Raw genomic sequence first — 24562 nt, 5'->3', positions numbered from 1 at the left:
ATAACTGTTACGATAATAAATGTTTACTTCATGTGACAGCGTTTGCTGCTAATCAGGTTGGAAACACAATTTATTTTTTTTACTGGAGGGACACATTCACAGACACTATAACGGTGTGTGTATAACGGAAGACATATAGGATGCACAGAAAAACAGACACTGAACTACAAATAACATGATTCATTATCATTCAGAGTCTGACAAAACACAGTTAGTGAACAATGAAACTTTAAAATGATTTTTCATTTTGCATTCAAATTTGTTTTTTCCAGATCCTCCTATCCCATCTGAGGTTCAAACACAAAAAGGCATCAAATTTAAACCTCATTAAAAAAAAAAACAAGCACCTCAATTTAGGTCTGATGTGAATAAAAAAAAAAAACCAGAATGCTAAACTATGGTTGAAAATATGATAATAGTATAATGAGATTTACCTGTTACCTATTCAAATTTCTTAAAGCTCCTCCCCAACCCCTGGCCCTCAGTGCAGGCAGGGGAGACCTTTACTTGCCTGGCAGGTTGTTGATGTAGCCGCCGTCCATGAGCAAGTTGCCATCTTTGGGGTCGCAGAGGGGCGGCAGGTACCCGGATAGGGTCATGCTCGCCCGCACATAGCGCCACAGAGAGCCTGACACCAGGAGGAGGGGGGGAGTACAATCTCAATAATGTCTCGTTTCAGTAACGTCCAGATGTCCACTGGCCTAGATTGGAAATTCACTGCAACACAAAGCCTGACCACTGGGCAAACCAAAGATGGACCATGGCCTGTGAATAATCCCCTACCCTGACGTATAGGGACAGTAGTTTTAGTTTTATTTTGTTACTAATTTAATAGGCTTAACTTCAAAGCCTGTCTCATTCACCTTCAGCACTGATTAATTTATAGTGGGGCGGCTGTTGAGTTTCTTTTCTTCTTTATTACACACTTGAGATTGCTTAGGGGCAAAAGCGGAAACATTCTGGAAAGCAGGCCACCAGGAACAAATTTGAGAACCAACCATAAAACCTGTGCGAAATATAGTTGAGGTGTATGTCTAGACATGGTTTTGCTTTTGTAAAATGAAGCACCATGGCGTAATCCGTGGAGAGGAAAAGAAAAGAATAAATAATGATAACAGATATAATATCAAAGGCTACACTCAGAAATGCGTGACCCATTCATTTTATTATTATGTATAGAAAACCTTAATCTTAGGACCCAAGCATTATCCTAAAGTTTTTATAAACCTTACCTAAATCGTAATAACACCGCATCCCAAAATAAAATGGGATATTTTTATATAAATATGACAATAAACCATAGTGTGTGCGTGTGTGTGTAATATATATACATATATAAACACACACACACACACACACAATGCTTTATTTTCAGTAGCAATATGCAGAAATTTGCATATATTTATATTGCTTTTCGATGACTCCATGTACAATACACTCCTGAACAGAATCTTAATATATTCACATTTTGCGTCCAATATGGATTGTCACCATATTGTAAGTATCGTAACTGCATTTACACTCATGGGGGGGCAGCAACAGGAGGCCAGTGGAGGGAACACAGCAGTGTTCTGGATAAGCTGCAGAAGTAGAGTAGCGCTTAATGCAAATGGAAAGAGAGGTAAAGATTTCATGTAGATTAAAGTTTAGGGATTTACTGTGAAACTTTGCATACCATCAAAAGCGCAGCGAGTAGAAGGAGGAGGTTCGCGAAATGTCTATAGTCTTCCTGGGGGGGACGTAACAGAAAACTTAAAGGCAGACCAGCCATGAGTGAGTTACAGTAGTCTAGGTTGGAGATGACCAGAGATTGGACACATTTCGGAGTAGCATGTGTCAATAAATGTCGACATTTATTGACACAGTGGTTAAGGAAGCGGCCCCATAATCAGAAGGTTGCCGGTTAGAATCCTGATCCGCCAAAGTGCCACTGAGCAGAGCACGGTCCTCACACACTGCTCCCCGGGCGCCTGTCATGGCTGCCCACTGCTCGACAATGGTTATGGTTAAGACACATTTCGATGTGCCACTGTGTGCTGTATCACTTCACTTTCACTTTAGTGATCAAGTAATCAACATGAGTGAGGGAGATGGGAAAAGAGAAAAACAGTATGAAACAGGAATGTCCATGGTTACCTGTCCTGAGGTTGTAGTTATAGAAGGAAAGATCCTGGGCGCAGCTGTCCAAAAGGAATCCAATGGGATTTCCAATGTGAGCAATTTGGACTGAATCTTGAACATGGGTTGTTCTACGGCAAAAGACGGATCACCTAATCCATGGGTGGGCAAACCTTTAAATTCAGGGGCCACACTGACTTAAAATTTGTCAGACGGGCCGGGCTAGCACCAGATGGATACATATGGTTGCTTATCAGCCTTTACTTATCAACCCCTCTCTCCCTCTGTCACTCCTGTCTAGTGTCCCACTGCCAGACTAACGTTTTAGGTTTGTTTATCTGGACCGTAAAAAATAAAAAACGGACAGCAACGGTCGCCCTCAGAGGAAAATGATTCAGGCGAGTGCAGTTTACCGAGTGATTAATTCATTCAGGTGTCGGCGATGCCTCCCTCACTCCAGCGGTACGCCGGCTGACAGCTCATAAATAAAATGTCGCATTCATCCTCTCGGCATGCGCCAAAACCGCTGTCATATTTGGACGAGGTTCTAAACTAAAAACAAGCGATCGAAGAATCAATGCATTACATTTCATAAGTAAGATTTTATTGTATCACCTTGAATGTTATGAAATTTTGTGCTTGACAAAAATGCTATTCATGTTACAGACCAGAACATCTGTCTTCCTGCCCCCACCCCATAGGAAAGGCACAGCCGCTGTTCTGACACCTGTATATAGACAGGTAAATGGATGGGTTTTTTTTATATTTTATATGAAAGATGAACAAGTATTTTCATAATGACCCACCTTCAGTCATCTCTTCAGCCAGAAAATGTTGACAGGTTGGTCTTTAGGCCTGTAGTTTCTGTATGTATATGCCTTTTGTGCATAGGCTTTTTTTTTTCTTCATTTGTTTGTCCCCCTGGAGCATCTCAGGGTTAAGTATCTTGCTCAGGGACACAATGGTAGTAAGTGGGGTTTGAACCTGAGTCTTCTGGTTCATAGGCAAGTGTGTTACCCACTAAGGTACTACCACCTCTACCCTGTGTATATATGGGTGTTATAAAATTGCTCCAGTGTACATGCAAGTTTTTATAGTAAATGAAAACCAGTTTTTAGAGAAAAACATTTAGGTTTGGACTGGGCCTAAACATAGTATAGTATATATATATATATTTTTTTGTTTTAGACTAACTATTTATTCTTGTGAGCATGGAAACACTACACTGCAGGTACACACTATGAAGCAAGCGAGAAAAAAACAGACTGGTTTTCATTATATGATTAATTTGACAGTCTGTTTAAGCAGCTATGCATAGCAGGCAGGCATTAGGACCAATTCAGAAGCTACATATTGCTGCTTGTTAGCAAATAGCTGCACTGATCTGCAGTTCAACAGAAAGAAGCAAAATTGTCAGACATTATGAGTAGGTGTCAATAATGGTTCATTTCTTAAATTTAACGTGTCCTTAAGTGGAAGGAAAGTAACATTATTGAATGTTTTAAAACTAATTTAAAAGCTAAGGATGCCAAAGGCAGGGGGCTCTTCCATAGAAGCCTGTAAAATAAAGTGAGCCAGAAAACAGCATCCGGCATAACTGCTGTATATAAAAAAAAAAAAAAAAAAAAAAAAAAAAAAAAAAAAAAAATTAAAGAAGCCTTAAGGTTTGGTGAAAAATGTGCAAGCTTTATACGTGCTAATTCCTTCCTGCAACCTCCCTTGTCTTAAAAATGAAAGACAATGTTTGTTTATTGTGCCGTTTCTTTGTTTCTTCCAGTTAAAGCACATGATGGTCATTTGATTTTTGGTCTGCCTGTTATTCTTTACATAGCCAGCAGAAATGTGTGTATTTGGAGTGTACACATACCATACCATTCCATACTATATCATACCGTACCACTGAAAACAACAAAGGTGCTGACAAACGTGCTGCACACTCCAAACATAAAAAATGCCAAGAAAAAAAAACATAAAAACAGATATGTAATAATAAAAAAAAGTCAATAATATTGAATAATATGAAAAAAGAGCTGAGTATCATCTGCATAGCAGTGGTAGGATAACCCATGCAAAGAAATGACCTCAACAAGAGATTTGGTGAAAAGGGAGAACAGGACAGGGCCAAGTACTTAGGGACACCAGTAGAGAGCTTGCCAGGAGCAGATGTTGTCCCCTTCCATGTCACCTGATTAGATCAGTCCTCCAAATAAGAAGCCATCCAATACCACGCCGAGCCACTAATTCCCAAACTTCTAAGGATGGTCAAGTATCCTTGTGGTTGACTGTCAAATGCTGCAGAAAGGTCCAGAAACTATTTTGTTGATCATGTAGTTTCTCCTTAATGGTCAGAAGAGCATTTTTGGGTCTGGAAGGTTGTTCTGTGTAAGCTAGTTAGAAATCTTAATATTGGATTGGAGGTGGGCTTCTTAATAACTGGAGTGATTCTAGCCCCTAGAATCACTGCAGCTAGCTGTTCTAGCTGTTGAGACAATACCAGTCTCATTCTGAAATATTGTGAGGATAATGGGACCAATAACTATAAGATATCATCTGTAAAAGAAGGGCTTAAAGAACAAAACATGTCATATGTTTCCTCCAATGCCATAATGCCCATTTGGACTTTTACGCTGCATAGTGGAGGAGGCTCCATCATGGTCTGGGCGCATCTTTGGAAAAAATGTAGTTGCAGGTGGTGCAGGGGTGTCAAACAATGTCTAGCTATGTAGAGATGTTGTACTGGGCATACCTCTTGACCGTGGGCCCTCATCTATGTGTTAATGACTGGGTCTTTCCAACAGGACTAAACTGCAGTTTACCATACCCACCTCTGATGAAGGGTTTCTTCCAGGAGAATAAATTCACTCCTTTGGACAATACTGTGTGTTCCCCTGATCTAAATTCCATGTTGAACATTTGGATGGAATGGCAAGAGAAGTTTACAGAAATGGAAGTCAGTTCCCTTAGTGAAGCTATCTTCACCACATGCACAAACGTTCTCACCAGCCTCCAGGAAACACTCAAAATCAAGCATGCCTTCACGCAAATTTTGGATGTGATCAACAAGAACATTAAAGACACTCACTACTGTATCCTTTGCTTTTAAATGCTATTTTCAATAAATCACCTACTAACTATTTTTGTCTACTGTTTTTTTGCATTTTGAACCTTACAACCTGGTTACAATCCATGAGCGCAAAATGCTAATAATTTCCCCCTCATCTTAAGATTTTGTTCAGAAGTGGATCTCAAAAAACCAAACAGGAATTGTGCCCCTCAGCCCGAGGGAAGTCAAATGTCAATTATCAAAACTCTGGAGGGTTCTGGAGAGGATAAGAGGATAAGGAATAAAAAAATATATATATTGTTTTGCTCATGACCTCATAAGAATAGGCAAAAAGAAGTGGGGAACGTTCACTCTTATGATTTCAATCCTTCCAGTGTCTGACCAGTCAGTTTCAGGGTTATAAGACAATGTGGAGTGTGGGACCACAACTGAGTGGTCAAATTGTTCTGTTAGGAGGGATGAGAGAAATTGGTGTGGTGGTGATAAGTTACTCATTGGTCATTGGGGCGGACAAAACTCTGACCTGGGACATTGTTTACATAGCAACCATCCACAAGCAGGTGACCATCCTTTGAGTCGCAGAGAGGAGGTAAATAGGGGGTGTAGGACGCACTGGCTCTAACATAGCGCCAGACACAGCCTGTCAAATGAAGATGGAAAATAAATCAAAATGGACCAGTCCTCTCCCTCCACATTACAGAAAAGAGGAAAATGACAGACAGTGGAGAGGGATAATCCTAAATGGATAGAGCGAGAACATAATGCAAGAAAAAAAAAAAAAAAGGGAGATATGGATCATCAAACATTTTTTGACAAATATAAATCTGAAAAGTGTGGCATGCATTTTCAAATCCCTTCCAAACTCTTTGCCAGTCCCTGATGTAGAAAAGCCTGCCCACAGCATGCTACCACCACTATGCTTCAAGTTGGGGATGGTAAGTTCAGACTGATGCGCAGTGTTAGATTTCTGCCAGACATAGCATTTTGAATGTAGGCCAATAAGTTAGAACTTGGTCTCATCTGACCAGAATACCTCCCATGTTTACGTTGTTCCCTACATGGCTTATGACTGAAAACCGGAGTATTTCAACAATTGCTGAGGACTTCATAGAAGAGCTGTACTTCTACACTGATATTAAATGACATACCGGCAGACTGTTTACTAATTAGGTGGCTTCAGAAGGCAGTTCATTGCACTATATTTTATTTAAGGTATTTATTTAAGGTCAGATAGGGTCATCCATGCCACACATTTCAGATTTCTTTTGTAAAAAAAAAAACAAACAAACAAAAAAACCCCACACCATCTTTTCCCTCCCAATTCAAATTAATTTTATGTTGGCCTATCACATAAATTTTTTTTTTTTAAATCTTAATTTTACTTAGTCTAATTATAAACTAAGTTGGACTTTCTTGATTAACACCATTGTGGACACCTTAAATTGCCTAGCCTGTCCTCGGTTCATTCAACAGCCAGTGGATGTGTTGCAGTTAAGACAAGGGTCAGCATTAGCAAACGTTTTGTTAGGAGAAGACAGTTACTGCAGCTCAATGTGAATGAGGAAAATGGTTAGAACGTGATTCAAAACAGGCAGAAGGAAGACAGTTGGAATCACACTAATAGTTTGACCGTGTTGATTACTTTTTGACCCGTCTGCCAAGCATAAGTGACGACTGGATGTTAGATTTCAGCTGCTGCATACAGTAGGATAGCCAATGCACATGCTACTTATGCTTTAAGACACTACTCACTCCAAAATGAGTACCATATATTAGACATGAAACATAAGAGAACTGTCAGACAGTCTGTTGGAGAGCTGATATGTTGTAGAAATGTTCACTAGACCATCTAATGAAAAGTATGGATAAGCAGAGAAAGTGAATTGAGGGATTATCACAGTTAGTCGACACATGCCAGGAAACCGCTCACAAACCCTGTGGGTATTTGGCCAGGAAAATACGTAAATCAAACAAGACCAGGTTTCATCAACTGGCAATCAAACAATTAGGAAATAACTGATCTCATATTAGCAAATGGCCAATTCTATCAAATTCAAGGGGTAAGTTCTGTTGGATGCGGCGTGGCAGATCTCACGTTCACGGTTCAGGCCAGACCACTGCATGGAAAGAGAAATTATTGACCCGCTCAATAAAAGGTTGGTTAGTGACAATGGTGGCAGGATGCCGTACAGTTTGTCATTCTAAGGGGTATGTCTGAATTCACAGGCAAAATCCTTTGGAGTATGCATTTGAAGACAACGTGTTCCCCTGTCCAATCCCATTATCCAATCATTCATTTTCTCGATCATCTAACCCAGACATGGTGTATATATTGTGAATATTGTGAAGATGTTCAACATGTTGTCTCTCATTTCAGAAAGTGAAACTCATTTCCAAGATTCATTAGACACAGAGTGAAATATTTGACGCCTTTATTTCCCTGTTGTGGGTGCACCTTTTCTTCTTAGACTCAACTTACTGTGAATATCTATCTACTTATCTTGGCTCTCAGTGGAGGCATCTTTTTTCTCTCCCTTGCTTCACTATCCTTCCTGCTTGCTCCCCTTGTCTCGTCTAGTCTATTGTCTCATAATTTGAGAGACTCTGCCAGCCCTGCTCTCAAAGCTAAAAAAAAAAAAAAATCATTGATTTGATCAACTGGTCTCCCAACACGATTGCCACCATCAATCCATGTGCGGGCGAACCAGAGAGTCCTTCTGGAACATATGCGGCTGGGTGGTGTGCCTGGCAGCTCTTTCCGTGGAGTACATCAAGGATACCTATTCAGAACCATGATAACAGGTCTTGTGCTGATTGGATTAGACACTGGCCTGGTTTATTGAAGATTGAAGAAAAGAGTGACAGTTCCTCAAACCCCGACTAGGCTGGCCGAGATGATTGAAGGAAGTGAGCACAGACTGTGATGACTTATTGCAGATTGGACAACATTACTGTGACTATTGATCGCAAATTGGATATAGTCTTGGAGAAAGTAACAGCTCTGGCTGAGGACCAGCACGGACATTGAACTGGGAATTTAAAGATTTTCCACGCGGAAACCCAAACAAGCCTATCCTATCTGCTTTTGGATTGCCCTAATCAGCACTGGCTTCGGCCTCGGCCACTGCTGATTCAAAACACCCCCCAAAGAACAAGGCAGAACAAGGCATATTTCACTCTGCGAAATTAATCGAAATAATATTCAAATTTCAAGAGAAGTTCACACTGTACACCGTGCATTGTAATGCTGTTTCACACAGGCCCCTCATAGTGCAATCGTAAAAGAAGAAAAAATATACATGTCTCTCTACACTTCTACACGAGTTTCACTCTCTGAAAAATACTGAACTTCTTCACAACTGCTGTAACTTGAGTTGTACTTGTAATCCTGTATCATCTGGAACAAGGCAATAACTCACTTTATGTGAGGTGTCAGGCAGCTCCAGGGATAACTATTTCATAACTATTGGCATGTTTTTTTTCCCCCAGAGTAAGACTGTTGCCGCAAAGAAAACACTTTTAAACTGCGTATTATGTCAGAAACCAAAAATTATGTTTTATGCTTTTATTATGTTTTAGGCCACATTCTCCAAAGGATTCGGCCTGAGAATAATAATAATAAAAAAAAACTTAAAGTTCCCAGTTGGCCTTGCCTCTAGGCACCCTATCATCTAAACCAAATAATGTTAATTGCTCCTAAACAAAAAGAGTAGTTTTAGTATATGTAAATGTTTTATGATTTCTATCTATGAGTTTAAGTGTTAATTTCACACATTCACATTGGATATTTAAATGTTCAGAGCTGTAATTAATTTTAAATTGTGTGGAAACTACTTCAAAATCAGGTTTCCAGGCGACATATTTTGTTTGGAAAAGTAAAAACCTATTTATTCCTAAAACTAAAATTGCAAATTGCCACTGACACATCCCTAGCATATAAACTCCTAGTTTTTCCAGCACTGATCCACTGATTTGTAACCATTAATTTTCAGGATTAGGATCTACAACTCCCATCTAAACAGGATTAACAGACACAGTTTTGGAAAAGTTGTGACCTTCCTTAAAATTAAATAAAATGTTGTCCAATATTTTATTTCACAACAGAACAATACATAACAAATGTTCCAACTAGAAAATTGTATACCTTTATTCACTAAATGAGCTCATTTCAGATCTGATTTTGGCAAGAAAAAGTTGGCATGGGGGCAACTAATGGCTGAAAAAGCAACAAAGTTTAAAAAGATTAATCTGGGAGATCATCTAGCAACAAATTAAGTTTTTTTTATATAATTTATATCATTAAATGGACGTCTTAGCGAGGTAGAGTCTCTCTGAAGTGAAGACGGGCGGACAAGATTAGACGACACTTCATCAATCTGCTGCATGTCATTACTAAATGGACCACTTTCAGAAACCACTGTAGGTAAAGACCACCTACCATCCCAACTGCACATGCCATATTGAGCGCCATCATGCAAAAAAAAAAAGTCTAGCAGTTCAAAACCACACAATGTAGCTATTACAACAGCATGGTTTCTTCTGAGAAGAGTTTGTGCGCTGAACTGGCCTGACTGCAGTCCAGAGCACTCAATGAAAAATAAAACACAAACTTTTCTGCGGCCGGATGTGAAATGAGCTCATTTTGTGCATAAAATTGTACATTTTCTCATTTTATTTGTTATGTTATCTGTTTTTGGTTGTGAACCAAATATTGGCTCATGCGATTTAAGTCTTTTATTGTTCATTTTATTCAAATATTTAAAACGTCCCAACTTTTCCAGAATTTGACTTGTAAATAAAATGTAATGACCTGCAAATCTCATAAGCCTAATTCCACCCCCACAATTTAGCATTTAGCCAAAAAGTAAATGGCAATACTGAAACTGCATTTTATGACAGACTGAAGATAATTCTGAATTTAATGGCAGCAACATGTTGGGACAAGTGTCCCCTAACCTATCCAGGCAAATAAGAGGAACATGGCCTATTTTGAGATGTTTTGCTGCCCTTAAATTAAATGTGACATTATTTTCTTAAAAATTACATTGTCTAAGCTGAAACATTTGACTTTATAAGTTCATTAGATCATTACATTCAGTTTTTTTTTTAATTTTACACAGTTTCTCAACTATTATAGGGGTTCAACCCCTGATTTAGCAGTCACTCACCGTTCTGGTGTACACGCATGGCCGAAGCAGTGATGTCAGTTGTGACATTAAAATATGGCAGCCACAGGTCCTGGCAATGCAAGTATGATAAGATAACACAGACATCCATAAACTGAATGCAGGCTGGACCGAGACAGATTAACAACATGTTTATAAAAAAAAAAAAAATCAAAAATGTTATTATTATTATAAAATGTTATTATTATAAAACATCTCACCATCTAGTACTAAAAAGTAGTTCATGGTCCTGTATACAACTCAAAAACAATATCTGCTTTGATCAAATCAAATAAATAGTTAAATTATCGGTGCTTTGTTTTCCCCATGCATTACACTTTACATACTGATCAACTTAACACAGGCAACATCGACAAAATTGAATTAGCATCTACTTACAATTGCGCCTGGCAGTGAATAAGATATATTATTACAACAAATAAGCAATTTGCCCTTTAAGATGGTGCACTGACAATTGATAAAATTGGAAAGTCTAAGTAAAGGGCAATATTGCCCTTAAATAACAGGCACGGTTATAGCATCATCAAAACTATGATTGTGATGATTGTGGTATGTTCCCAGTCTCCAGTGGTCCAAACCTACCTATAGCGGTTTAATTAAGGGAAAAATCGCTGAGCAAGCAACTAATTTATGAATGTCCAAGGCGCCCTGTTGCACAATGTGAGGGCAGGATGGCTCATGATAGTCAGAAGACCACAATATAGGGCTGTATAGCTTCAGACCAGTCAAGGTGTCCATGCTGACTGGACCACTGGGCAATAGTGGGTCCTGCATTTGTGTGGATGCACAATTTTTATATATATATATATATATATATATATATGTGTATGTGTGTGTGTGTGTGTATATGTATATATGTGTGTGTGTATATATATGTATATGTATATATACACACACACACACACTTTTTCAATGCTTTGGAAGTGAGTAGCAACACACTTTTAACACACAACTTGTTGGCCCCTGGGTCCAGGTATTTAAACAGCCTGATTTATAATAACTCCGATCACCATTATTGTCATGGGGGGTCCATAGGTATTCTCTCCTGTGAGAATTATGTATTTTATTTTATTTTCTTTTGAGTAGACCCTTAAATGAAAATTCAGTGGATAAAATGGATAAAATGCAGTCTATATTGATATACACCAACGGTTCAAATGAGTGTAGATGTGCAGGGCTACTTAATCAATTTCATATGAAAATGTCCAACAAGAAACATCTGTTGTCATGTTCCAATTGTTTTGCTCACTTGAAAAACTGTCTGGTTATGTATGAAATGTGTTGTTTAACATATCTAGCGATGAATTCCAGGAGATAAAATTGGAGACTATAATCTCTTTAAATTTTCATCTTTTGATCTCATACACAGATTTCCTTAGTTTCATAGGTGCTCTGGGAACAAAACATTTGAAAGCAATTTGAAAATTCCACAATAAAAGCACAATATGGCAATGTGTTTTCATAGAAAATCAGTCACAAGTCACTCTTGTGCACTCACCTCAATCTGCTTGTCCTGAAACACTTTGGAGATGCTTGTGTTGAAGGCGGAGCCAGAGAACATAGAAGTGATTGGGTAGGTCAGATCGAGCACCGTTTTGAAAACGGAGTTCATTGCCTGTGGCAAAAACAGACCATGAATAAATGAGCAATTAATTAATTGGGTGTTAAATGACAGCAGGGGTGTCTAGCTGTGCAGTATGGTACTGGCGTTCCCCAGGATGAACCACAGCAAGACCCGCGCTGGTGTTGCCTTGTATATTGTTCCCACTGTGCGATTGCCTCCTTGATCTTGCCCTCTGTTACTTAATTGCCTACTTTTCCCTCTCATTGACAACAGCATGTGTAAAACATACACGTGCACTTAACTGTTAGACAACCTAGGTTAGAAGGGTGGGTGCCACCCCATGTTTTCTGACAGATTAAGAAGTGAGAAAAAGGACAGCTCCTTTTATGGTGTGCTTTGCTTTGGCACTGCCCCAGGCCCCAGACTTGGCAGGTAACATTAACATTTTTCTATTTACATTTTCGTTTCAGTCTAGATATAGAAGTGCAGAATGTTTGAGGAATTAATAGCTAGTTTTATTTTTCTAATTAAACCAAAACTTGAAAGAATGCATGCCATTAAATATGGTCTACAAAACTATTGTTTATTAAAAGGAATAAAGAATGGATGGTGTTTAGTTTTGCTCACTGACCAGAGATGGAAGAAGTTAGGTACTTAATGACTATCCCAAATCTAACTCTTCGGTAGAGATAAGCTCACCAAAACGCAAATGCTCGGTACAGAGCAAGTAATAAATCAACAGCAGGAGAATCTTCAAGTCTAAACCTGTCCTACTTAAATCCTTTATTATCGTTTCTAATTCCAGTATACTTTATAGATATACTAAAAAGATGTTTCTCTAAGAATCATGTCAAGTTCATCCAGTCCAAGTTCTTTCACTGATGTTCAAAAACACTGTTGTCAGACACTATACCCCAGGAATTACTTCAGGAAAATTAATCGAAGGAACATCCACAGCTCCATCTAGGTTGCAGGTCACAGCCCAGCAGTCCTCCAAAAAAAGGCCAACTCCTTATTCACCAGGATCAAAATAGACAATAACTTCAGTCTTCGATAAATTTGCCTTCTTCCCCTTCTTCACTCTTTCTCCTTGGCCAACAGCAGCAACTCTTCTAGCCACAAAAGAGGGAATGTCCCGGCCTGGTCTTCAAATCATCCCTCTCAATCTACCAACCTTTCTTGCACTCCACTTCACATTGCTGACCACCACTATGTCCTTCATCTTAACTCTACCAATTGGACCCAAGACTGACCACCATCCATCATTCATTTGCCATAACCTTCACATCTTTCAATCTTTGACCAATTCTTCTCCTTACCACTGGAAACAGCCACTAACACTTCCTCACTTTCCCTTTGTATGGATCATCTCTATCCTCTATCTTGGTGGTGGAATCAACTTCCCCTTGACGTTGCTGACTATCTTTAAATGGCAGCTTAAGACATTCCTTAGAGAATACTTAGACTAACTTGTAACTTTCTTATGTAAGAAAAACTACAACAGAGTGAAATAAAATGATATTATTCATAGTAAAATGAACCAGTGAACCAGAACTGATTATTTTATTGACTAACATGACAGCACGTTGTAAGCTGCTCTGGACAAGGGCGTCTGCCAAATGCCATAAATGTAAATGTCTCAGAGACCCTTTAGTAGCAGAACATTCCTTCAATACGGAGGAGGTGATAAATGCCGTGAAAAGGACCAAAATCAGCGGCCACGTTCTTCAGAATAACAGAGCACTTATGAGGCGTGTTTCAGCACCTGTTTCCGAGATCTATAGAAGCTGTGGATCTCACCTCACTAGTTATGAAAGCCATGGAGAGAGTCATTAAGAATCATATCATCAAATATCATATGACAACTTTGAAAGTCCAAAGTTTCCAACCACATGACTGATTTGGCACGGTGCTGTTTTCATTATCATTGGCTTTTCATGTAATCAAAGGTGCATGAAATGAGGGCTATTGATTTGATTTTATTTCTGTTTATTTGATCAAGGTTTTATCAACTAGTCCTAGTTGTTGCAGAAGCTCATTGAAACATTGAAAACATGTTTTTGGTACAGGCAGTGCATGTTGAAAAAAAGACAATACTACTGCACCTTTGACCATTCTCGAGCTCTCTGTTTGACCCGCACAGCACTGCGCTCCTCAGCATACAAGGCACCAATGAACGAGCCAATTGATGTCCCACCCACTATGTCGATGGGAATCCCTGCTTCCTCCATGGCTTTGATCACACCCACATGTGAGCAGCCCCTGTAGGACCAACACTTGATTGAATGTAAGTAGAACACAGACAGTAAATGGGCACTAGTTTCAGCATCAGACATCCATACAACTGGGCTTGATTAAACATACTGGACAATGAGTGATTAAATGCACTCACCTGGCTCCACCCCCACCCAGAACCAGGGCAATGCTGTTGCCGGTTAGGACTCGGGCAAGTCGAGAGAAGTCACTGTGCCGGTCAGCTGTCTTCTCGAATACCTTCTCATACATCTCTCTCTAACAACACACACACACACACACACACACACACACCCTTGTTTTTCATTTAATCAGTCTTGTCATCCATTTTTCCCCACAGGATACAATAAACATATACTCAAATCAATATTTACTGATTATTAGCCTATATTATTGATCCTTTTTAAATAATTGTTTGAATGATCACTCTTGTTTAAAAAGCAATTTACTTTACAAAAACTATACCTATCAGCCATTAAACTACAGCCACTGTAATAAAATAATAAAAACTAATTCCTTCCCTAGTGTTGCAGTGCTCTTGATTTTTTTTTTGTTGTTGTCTAGGTTCTATTTGGTCTCGGCCTTGTCTCACCAACAATATTCTGGCGTTAAAGTAACATCCACATGAATGCAGGACCTTCTGGTTCAGTTCTGATGCTTGTTGGCCGAGCGTAGACACTTTTTTTTGTCAACTGGTTGGTGTATTCCAACACCTTTCTATTTTAGCCAGCATTTACATTAACGTAGCTCTTCTGTTTTTTTTGTTTTGTTTTTTTATCTAGTCTTTGCGTCATGATGTCATTTTAGTCTTTATTAGTCTTAGTCCAGACTAATTTTAGACAAAAGTTTGAGCATTTAAGTCATAATCAGAATTATCCATGATAATTTTAGTCAATGTAAATTGTATTATATAATTATATTTAACCCAGTAGATATAGTACAAGTTCCTTGTAGAACTGGCAAAAACAACATTTTCTTTTAGTAAAACCCATTTTTTAATTAAAACAAGGTTATTGGTAGACATAATGTAGGTGATTTTGGGCTAGAAATAAATAATGTTGTTCTCTTATTACTGATAAATGCTGTAAATGTAATGTATAATTATATTGTTACCTTATATACTCAAGAATTCTCTACATGCCTTTTCAGACACATATTCTGTTTTTTTCACTTCATTATAAAGAAAGGATGTCTAACAATCGCTTTGTCGTTTTCTCCCAGCCATCTGCTCACCCATCAGAAGTATCCTAATATTAAATTAATACCGCGATTGCGTATATCATCGGTTCGACTGGATGGGAAATAAAGGAAACAGAAACCTCGATATATCTAACTATTAAACACAAGCAAATAACGTCTCGCCATAGTGTGTCTTGTTCTCGGTCTAGGTACCCTCAAGTCTCGGCAGTGTCTTAATCTCAGTTTAGGCGATCTTGAATACAACACTACCCTTCCCTTTTCAAACATAATGGATGTACCAGTTTAGAAGGGCTCCGTCTTGAAAATACTCTGCGGGGGCAGCTGAGGTGGAGATGTCCAGAGCACCAGCTGCGCATGTTGAGCCACTCCACTGTTCTGGAGGGTCCTGGGCAATCCTCACGGTGAAGAAGAACCAGTTTCTTCAGTGCCCGCACTGCTGTGTTCTCCAACATCTGCTCCAGCTGTGGGGAGCCCATGCAACAAGAAGTAATTACTGAAATATAGGAGTTGAGCAGTGATTTGTTCTTAATGGGATTTTCATGCATTTGCACCTGTCCAAGTGCTGGCTCCTGGTCTCCCAGTCCCACAATCAAGATACAGTCAGCCTGCCGGATGCAGCGCTGTGTCCAGGGAGTCATGGTGTTGTCTGTCTGATAAAGTACTATACGATTTAGATCCTCCTGCTGCGCAAGCCAGCCTGACAATCGGTATTCATGGATACTGAGTGAGAGAAAATATAAATTAATTATGAAAAATATCTGCATTTGTATATTTGACTACCTTTAACCTCCTACTCCTCCAAAAGGTTGGTGAGAAGAAAAGATAAATAAACTCTATGAATATATATGGGTGTGACGGTGAGGCTAACCTATCTAGAGCAGATGCACCCAGTCGTTCACGAATTATGTCACTGGTGAGCAGCAGAGTTGGTCCTAAAAAAAAGAAAAAAAAAAAAAAAAAGAATAAATAATAAAAACTTCACATGGTCTAAACACCTAACTAGGATGTGTGTGGATGTGTGTTGGGACGTGTACAGGATGGGCAGACCTATGGCACTGAGTGCATGGCAAAGCTCCAAGTTGAAAGCATTGACTGGCACATCATCGCAGATAGGCAGCACAGCGACAGTGGACAGGTTACTTGCAGGGTTGGTGACATCAGGGCTAGAGGCCACACTGGGAAATCCCAGAGCAGATGCTAATACGTGAAAGAAAAAAAAAAAAAAAAAAAAAAAAAAAAAAAATTAAATCCAGCTAAATGACGTCATCAACACCATTCACCAACCACAACGTTTGATGCAAACAGAAAGGTGTCTGTGTTTTTCCAGAAAATAACCCACTGGTTCTTCAGAGTCTCAAGTGACTGAACTAAAAAACAAAACAAAACAAAAAACGTGTGCTAATTTTTACATCTAACCGTCAAGCAACTGCAATGCTTCGCACATTTGAAAGCCATGATGGTTGGTGGAAATAATGGTTTAGGGGAGGGGTGGGAAATTCTGTGGGTGGACAAAGCCTGAGAAACAGGAGGTAACCTTTCCCCTTATGACAACATAAGGGGACAAATTTCAGATCCGAAATCTGAACAGTGAAGCAGAATGACCAAAGCACTCTTTACACCTATCGCCATTTCTAGCCACTGCAGGACAATAGACAGGCTAGGGGAACTTTAATGTTAAATAATTTCACAAGTGAAATTTTCAGAATTTGTTTAAGCAAAAATTAATACAAGGGCTATGGGAAGCAGCATTTCAAATCCTGCAGTTCAGTGAAAGTGCTCACAATATTTGTAACATTGTAGTAGAATCAAAATCAACATTAACACATCAGGACAGTTGGTCAATATAGTTAAATATTTTAAATAAAATAGATTGTGCAACACTCACTGGAGAAAGGCCCTCTCGTCTGCTGAAGGTTTCCCAAAATCTTCTGACCGAGGAGATGAATTAGCCTGGTCACTACCTGTGGAGTGAGTAAACAGTGTGTGCTAAAGAAGACAATGAAGAGCTGCGTTATGATAAATTAGCTACACGGTCATTAACTTTTCTTTGATACACGAACCAACTATGGAGACACAATTTGAATGATCTTGATACTTTTGGCCATCGACTCACATAACCAAATGAGAACAACAAATATGGCAGTGTCTCTGCAACAGTGGAGAGTAACTGTCCCATAAAATATGTAAGTGCAAACACAAAGAAACTATATATTTTTAAAAATCCTCATCTAATACTTAAAATGGCATTATAGGCTCAGGTTATATAAACTGCTTTTTAAAGACTAAATGGCATTTGGCTAACTAGCAATGCCAGTGAAAGTTAAAATGGTTCTTACAGCTGCTATATCATTTCCCTGTCACGTCAACATTGACAAAAGTTCAGATTCACACGTGTCAAGAGGTGGCTGTTCTAGTGAATTCTCTGACCCATAGAACCTAACACAACGTCCCCTAACACATGTCCTGCAACATCATCTCAATCCACTGACCAAAAGGCTGGATGCGACCCTTTAGTCCAAAGGCATCCTGGTGTCTTGAGCTTGAAGATGTCTTATTTTCAAGATACAAATAACTACTATGCTGTTCTTTCACCAACAACTAAAGATAAATTACTATGTTACTATATTCTAAAAAAATGTTGTCTGAAAAATTGAGAAAGTAAACATATTCTCACCAAAAAGAATCACAACAGAACTCAATTTCCACAACAGGGAATTACTAGAAACACACAAAACTCCAGAGAGGAATATGTGGGACCGACGCACCAGAAAATTACAGGAACGTGACAGTACATCTCTCCTAAGCTGTCCAAGAGGACAGGAGGTAAGCAACAGGGTGGTGAAGGTCCACAAGGCACCAGTCCAGACAAAAGCTCTAAGAAGTCAATCGACTTGGGAAAAAAAAGGTTTTGACTCAAAGTAGCTCCAGTCTACACATCCAAACTCATTTTTAACAAGCATTCCATTTCACTTTTTTGAGGCCATTAACTGGAGGGTTCACATAATTTTTCCACAAGCCATGGGATTTATTTGTGGTTGTTTTCAACAATATTTTAGGCACGTCAATACCCTTGATGTTATATTAATGCAGAAAACCATGAAAAAGAGATCACATAGAGGAAGAAAAACGATAAATGCCATCCCCAAAATGGAGGACCGTGCCAACCGTGAAACATGTGGGGATGCATTTCTGGGGACAGGATGACTGCACTGTATTGAGGAGGGGTAGGATGGGGCCACAACAACCTCCTTCCCAGTGGGCAGTGGTGGCCTAGCGGGTAAGAAAATGGACCCATAATCAGTAGCTTGTTGGTTTGATTACACTGAGCAAAGCACCGTCCCAAAACACTGCTCCCCGGGCGCCTGTCATGACTGCCCACTGCTCACCAAGGATGATGGTTAAAAGCAGAGGACACAATTCGTTGAGTCACCGTGTGCTGTGCTGCAGTCTTTCCCTCAGTAAAAGCATGATGACAAGGACCCAAAACACACATTTTTTGCCAGTCTCCAGAGCTAAATCCAATACAAAATCAACAGAGGATGCTGAAACTCTGTGTTGCCCAGTGAAAGCCTCAAAACCTGAAAGATCTAGAGACAATTTATACGGAGGAGTCAAGAACTACAGGGAACATCTGATGGGGAAGGGGAAAAAAAAAAAAAAAAAAACACGTCTGCCATGTGTCTTATCTGGTTGCCTGTTCAATTTCTTAAACACACAGCACCAATTGATGGTCTTGGCAACCACACACACACACACAGGTTTCTTCCTTCGGCCTCTCCTAAAGATTTTAACAGCTGCATCTGTCATGATCTTCTAGTCAATATAATCCATGCGTTTGTAATGTCAGAGAAACTGGCTGACTAACCTGGGGATACCTTCTCTTAATGTTGTTGAGCGTTCCCTCTGGAAGTTTCACTAGCTCTGTATCCCGAACTGCATGGACTGTGGTTGCCCGTGGTTGTCTGGTTAAAGCCTCCACCTAAAATAAGAGGGTAGGATAAGGTCAGTGTACAGCTTGTATACCAGTGTACGTTTGCAGTCCCTTCTGTCCCCTTTCTGTGTGTGTGCTGGAAAATAATTGTAACCGCACAATTTGGACATTTTCACTTAGGTCTACTCACTTTTGTTGCCCGCAGTATAGACGATAATGTCTGCGTTCAGTTATTTTGTGGGAACCGCAAATGTACACTGTTATACAAGCTGTACACTGACTACATTGTTATCAAAGAGTCATCTTCAGTGTTGCACCAAGGAAAGATATAATAAAATATTTACAAAAATATGAGGGCTGTACTCATTTAAATATACTTCTAAAGGTGATATTGACATGTTATGTAGATGTCAGTAGCAGCCCATTCAACCCACACATGTAAGTGGTCCATAAATGTGTAATAAAATGGAATGAAAGCAGGAAGAAAATGGAATGAAAGCAAGATGCCCCCCTGCATGAAGAAACTACACACATGCATTGCGTGGATTGGACGTCTGGTAAGTATGCCATCCCTATGATGTAGAAACATGTGACTAATGTGAATAATGTGTCCATCTGAAGGACATGCTCTGAAAAATTTTGGATCCATGAAGACATCCTGCAACTTACAGGATTTAAAGGATCATCATAGCATACCTTCAACAGGTAAGTGCTACTTTGGGTGGTAGTAGCCTAGTGGGTAACACACTCTATGAACCAGAAGACCCGGGTTCGAATCCCACTTACTACCATTGTGTCCCTGAAAAAGACACTTAACCCTAAGTTGCTCCAGGGAGACTGTCCCTGAAACTGCTGATTGTAAGTCGCTCTGGATAAGGGCGTCTGATAAATGCTGTAAATGTAAATGTTCTTTGTAATATAAAAGGAGGGCTTACTCAATATAAGACCATAATGTTATTACCAATCTGTACATTCTCACAGGGTGACTGTTGACCTCTCAGTTATAAACTCACCACTCCAATAAGGTCACCTCGACCGTACTCCCCAACAAGCTCTTTTTTACCATTGGCCTTACAGATGACTGAACGCAGACGACCGTTTAGGACAATGTAGGTGCAATCTGACTGATCATCTTGCCTAAAAGTGAAACCACAGAATAAGACACATAATAAAAGACAAATACTAAACTCACAAATAACTTTATAATACATTCAGCTAGAGGATTAATAATAGGGATCAATAGGGGAGATTTTTGAAGTGTGGGGTCATTTAATATTATACTCAATCAGTTATTTTACATAATTCGGGCCAAGAAGTCATTTATGGGAGAATGGGCAATAATCAACACTGTTCAAAATAGAGGATTCAACAATATCATGGCTGGAATGAAATTATAAATCACCCACCTAAGTAAGCAAACTGACTGAGAAGAACCTTACAAATAAACAGCATACAGAACAAACAGTGCATCCGGGCTTTCAACATTTTGTTACAGCCTTATTCCAAAATGGATCAAATTAATTTTTTCCTTAGAATTCTATAAACACTAAATAAGTACAAGGTGAAAATGTTTACTTGAGGTTTTGAAAAAAATATATAATAATAATAATAATAATAAAAAGTATTCACAGCCTTTACTCAATACTATGTTGATGCACCTTTGGTCGCAATTATAGCCTCAGGTAATTTTGAATATGATGCCACAAGCTTGGCACGCCTATCCTTGGCCAGTTTCGTCTATTCTTCTTTGCAGCACCTCTCAAGCTCCATCAGGTTGGATGTTAAGTGTCGATACATTCAGAGTTGTAATGAAGCCACTCCTTTGATATCTTGGCTGAGTTTAGGGTCATTATCCTGCTGAAAGATTAACCACCCCCCCCAGTCTGAGTTCAAGAGCGCTGGAGCAGTTTTTCATCCAGGATGTCTCTGTACATTGCCTCAGTCATCTCCATCCTGATTAATCTCCCAGTGGCAAACAGCCACACAGCATGATGCTTCACTGTAGGGATGGTATTGGCCTGATGATGAGCGCTGCCTGACGTCTGGCATTCATATCGAAGGGTTCAAATTCTGTCTCATCAGACAAGAGAACTTAGTTTCTCATGGTCTGAGAATCGATTCGATTTTTCAGTCTCAGATTTTTTTTATTTTTAATACATTTGCCAAAACCTCAAGTAAACTTTTTTCATATCGTCATTATATGGTGTTGTGCGTAGAATTCTGAGCAAAATAAATTTAATCCATTTTGGAATAAAATGCGCTGTGAATACTTAATGAATTCAGGCAAGTGCAAAACCAGTTGATTTCAGAAGTCATCTGACAAAAGTGTCTCTGTCAGATTAGGGTGCATCACTTGTAGATTCATGTGTGACAGGCACAAACAAGCTCATCTTGTACATAAAACTGAAAAATCTTTGTTTATACATTTATGCTATTTATGTCTTGTTGTGAATAAAATATTGGCCATGTGATTTACAAGTCTTTTAGTGTTCATTTTTATCAAATTTAAAGAACATCCTAACCTTTCTGGAATAAATCTAGAATAATTATCACACAACTGCACACAAAACAGGTCATGTAACTGCATTCTGCTCATATTATGGATTTTTATGACTCCAATGGAACAGTTAAATCTCAATGATGTTCATTGCATTTGATACAGGAAGTGATCATCAAAACACACCACCAAATCCCCCAAACCATAGTTTAACGATTTCCTTGAACTAAGTATTTAATATTAAAAATGCAACTTACAAAAATGAACAATAGTTCAAATAAACACTAAACATTAAAAGAGTCATAACCAGTTGTACCTGTAGAGAGCACGGCCAGCCTCTACTGCCATCCAGTCAATGGCAAAGTCCATCTGGCGAACAAAGGGGGACATGCGGACTGCTACGGTGTGAGCGGCACTGAGCACAACACTGGGCTGCTCCCTCATGATCCTGCATCAGTTGCATACAGAACAGCAGCAATAAATCAGAAGACAAAAAAGCGGTACTAACAGCTCGACAATGCACACCGATGTTCTAGAGAAGTCTGTATTGTTTAACCTTGTATTGGTCCTAATCATAATTACTGTAAACTGGTCAAGAATTAGAGGATAGAGGGTTCAACAAACATATTTCTAATGACTTATTATCATTTCTTCACACAGGTCACAAAGTTGAAATTAGAATGTGAAAAATGTGGCTTTTGTAGACATGTGTGAAACAGTAAGAACAAGTTACATGTCTTAGTGAGGAAACTAGTACAAAACTGAAATGTACTGATGCTTAAAAACTACAAAATAACACAAATGGTTATACACTGCCTGTCCAAAAAGAAAAAAAAAGTTATTTCTTCTTCCCTGGTGGCACAGGCATATTCCAAGATGACAATGCCAGGATTCATGAGGGGCAAATTGTGAAAGAGTGGTTCAGGGAGCATGAGACATCATTGACCACCACAGAGTCCAGATCCTAACCCCACTGAGAATAGTTGGAATGTATTGGAGAGGAATTTGCACAGAGGTCGGACTGTCCAATCATTTCTACATGATCTTGGCTGAAAAAAAAAATCTCTGGATGGTAAGAAGAGCATTTCTTATTTAGCCCAAAATCCCGAACAGTATGTCTCAATGGGCTTTGACAGGGCCTACAGTCTGGCTCAGCTCAACAATATCACAGCAAATGCCATAAACAAGATTAATGGCATACCAATGAAATAATTAAGTGTGTGACTTTTTCTCTTTTTGGACAGGCAGTTTATCAAACATCACAGATCGGTTTTGAGTCAAGGGCTCACTCGTAGAAGTCGAATTTGGAGATCCTGAGGAAGGTGCAGTCTCGCACAGCCTTGATGGTGAAGATAAGCGGCTCCCCAGTCAACACAGCTAACTGGCCCACCATCTCGCCTGGCTGCGTCAGGAACAGGCAAACCGCTTCCTGCTTGTCTACCATACGCTGGTACACATGCAAGCACCCTGACAACACAAAGTGCAGGCTCACGTCCTGACAGAGGGGGGTAGAGACAAAATTAGATGAATGTCAACTCGCCAACGGCAACCTAACAACAGAACTGCACGACTCATTACTACCTGGTCTCCTTGTCGGGCCAGAACTGCCCCAGCTTTAGCATAGTGCAGGGTCACTCGTCCATTCAACAAATTTGGGTCCTGACATAAAAGTGGAGAGAAGAGCGCAAGATGTGGAAAACATTTTCCCATTATTCTATTGAACAATATGGGCCAGCCTTTTCTCCACACATGACCTTGTGTGCCTGTTCACTGGATTCCCTGATTCATTGGACCACTTTTTGAAGGTTCTAAGCAATCTGAAACTGGTCCTGGTTAAAAACACTCAATTCTTTACACTTGTCCATTTTTTTCTAATTTGAATTATACATCTTATGATTGAGACTTATGCAGACTGTTATTTGCATAATAATTTGAAATGCGGTGTAACTTCCTCTCCATCTAACAGATGGTGTGTTGTGAGTGTACTGGAGCAAAATGGCTGCATTAAACAATATGTTGCATTAAAGCTGATTGCCTGGCAACGAGGCCTTGGGGTTTGGGGTTAGATAAAACTAAAGCAGTTATTATAGTTAGTGACTGGGTATGTTTAGATGGTGCACCCGTATATACCCTAAAACAAATTCAATCACTCCCACAATATTCACTGTTATGTCCTGGTGTATTTTTGTTTGCTTTCAGAATAAATCACGATTGATGTTTTGAGAATGGTCCATTGGTTGATTAGGGTATATTAGGGTAGAGCACTTATATGACTTATAATGTCTATGTTTAATGGAAATTTACATAACGGCAAAAATTGTAAGTAGATTTTAAATGTCAAATGAGTAAGAAATTGATTGTTTATAATAACCATCATTATAGAGACAAACCTCAATCTTCATTAATTTGAGGATCTCCTTCTTAGCTTCTTCAAAAAGGGCCCCGTTGGGTCGTCCTGGTAATGGTCCGTAGACATTTTCCAGACTACCCTCTTCTTCTGGGTATAGGTACACTCCAGATGGGACCTCTTCTAAAGTCACTGACTTCCGCTCTTTCGGTTCTTGGGACACAGACTAACAAACACAACAGAGCAAATCTGAATTAAATATAATCTAAATTACAGTAAAGACCGCTGTTTAGAATAGTACATTTCAATTTACAGCAGATGTTTAAGACATTTGTGATGCTTGAAGAACATTGACATTTGGCAAAATCATCATATTAGAAAAGAATCAAACTTTTTATGTTT

General features: G+C 39.2%; 1 protein-coding gene across 8 annotated transcripts in view; it reads right to left on the bottom strand.

Annotated features, from left to right (window-relative positions):
* pnpla6 (patatin-like phospholipase domain containing 6) overlaps nt 1-24562 on the bottom strand; it is a 58682-nt gene that overhangs the window by 20811 nt on the left and 13309 nt on the right. For 5 of the 8 annotated variants that reach the window (XR_003749028.1, XR_003749029.1, XM_028971029.1 and 2 more), the window contains exons 15-31: nt 24204-24386; nt 23395-23472; nt 23103-23308; nt 22130-22261; nt 20330-20453; nt 19251-19364; nt 17271-17346; nt 16433-16582; nt 16254-16317; nt 15937-16105; nt 15664-15846; nt 14325-14443; nt 14038-14194; nt 11867-11983; nt 10351-10420; nt 5706-5822; nt 512-628 (exon numbers count right to left, since the gene is read on the bottom strand). Coding sequence is in view for 6 of the 8 variants with exons in the window: in XM_028971029.1 (XP_028826862.1) it covers nt 512-628; nt 5706-5822; nt 10351-10420; nt 11867-11983; nt 14038-14194; nt 14325-14443; nt 15664-15846; nt 15937-16105; nt 16254-16317; nt 16433-16582; nt 17271-17346; nt 19251-19364; nt 20330-20453; nt 22130-22261; nt 23103-23308; nt 23395-23472; nt 24204-24386 (2176 nt within the window). In the remaining 2 variants the exon portion in view is untranslated. The remainder of the gene's footprint in view (nt 1-511; nt 629-5705; nt 5823-10350; nt 10421-11866; nt 11984-14037; nt 14195-14324; nt 14444-15663; nt 15847-15936; nt 16106-16253; nt 16318-16432; nt 16583-17270; nt 17347-19250; nt 19365-20329; nt 20454-22129; nt 22262-23102; nt 23309-23394; nt 23473-24203; nt 24387-24562) is intronic. The other 3 variants (XM_028971027.1, XM_028971026.1, XM_028971030.1) reach the window with 3 other exon arrangements.

Source organism: Denticeps clupeoides, chromosome 3, assembly GCF_900700375.1.
Source record: "Denticeps clupeoides chromosome 3, fDenClu1.1, whole genome shotgun sequence".
Classification (NCBI taxonomy): Eukaryota; Metazoa; Chordata; class Actinopteri; order Clupeiformes; family Denticipitidae; genus Denticeps; species Denticeps clupeoides.
The sequence above is the reverse complement of the archived record's forward strand: the minus strand, read 5'-3'. Positions and strand labels throughout refer to the sequence as shown.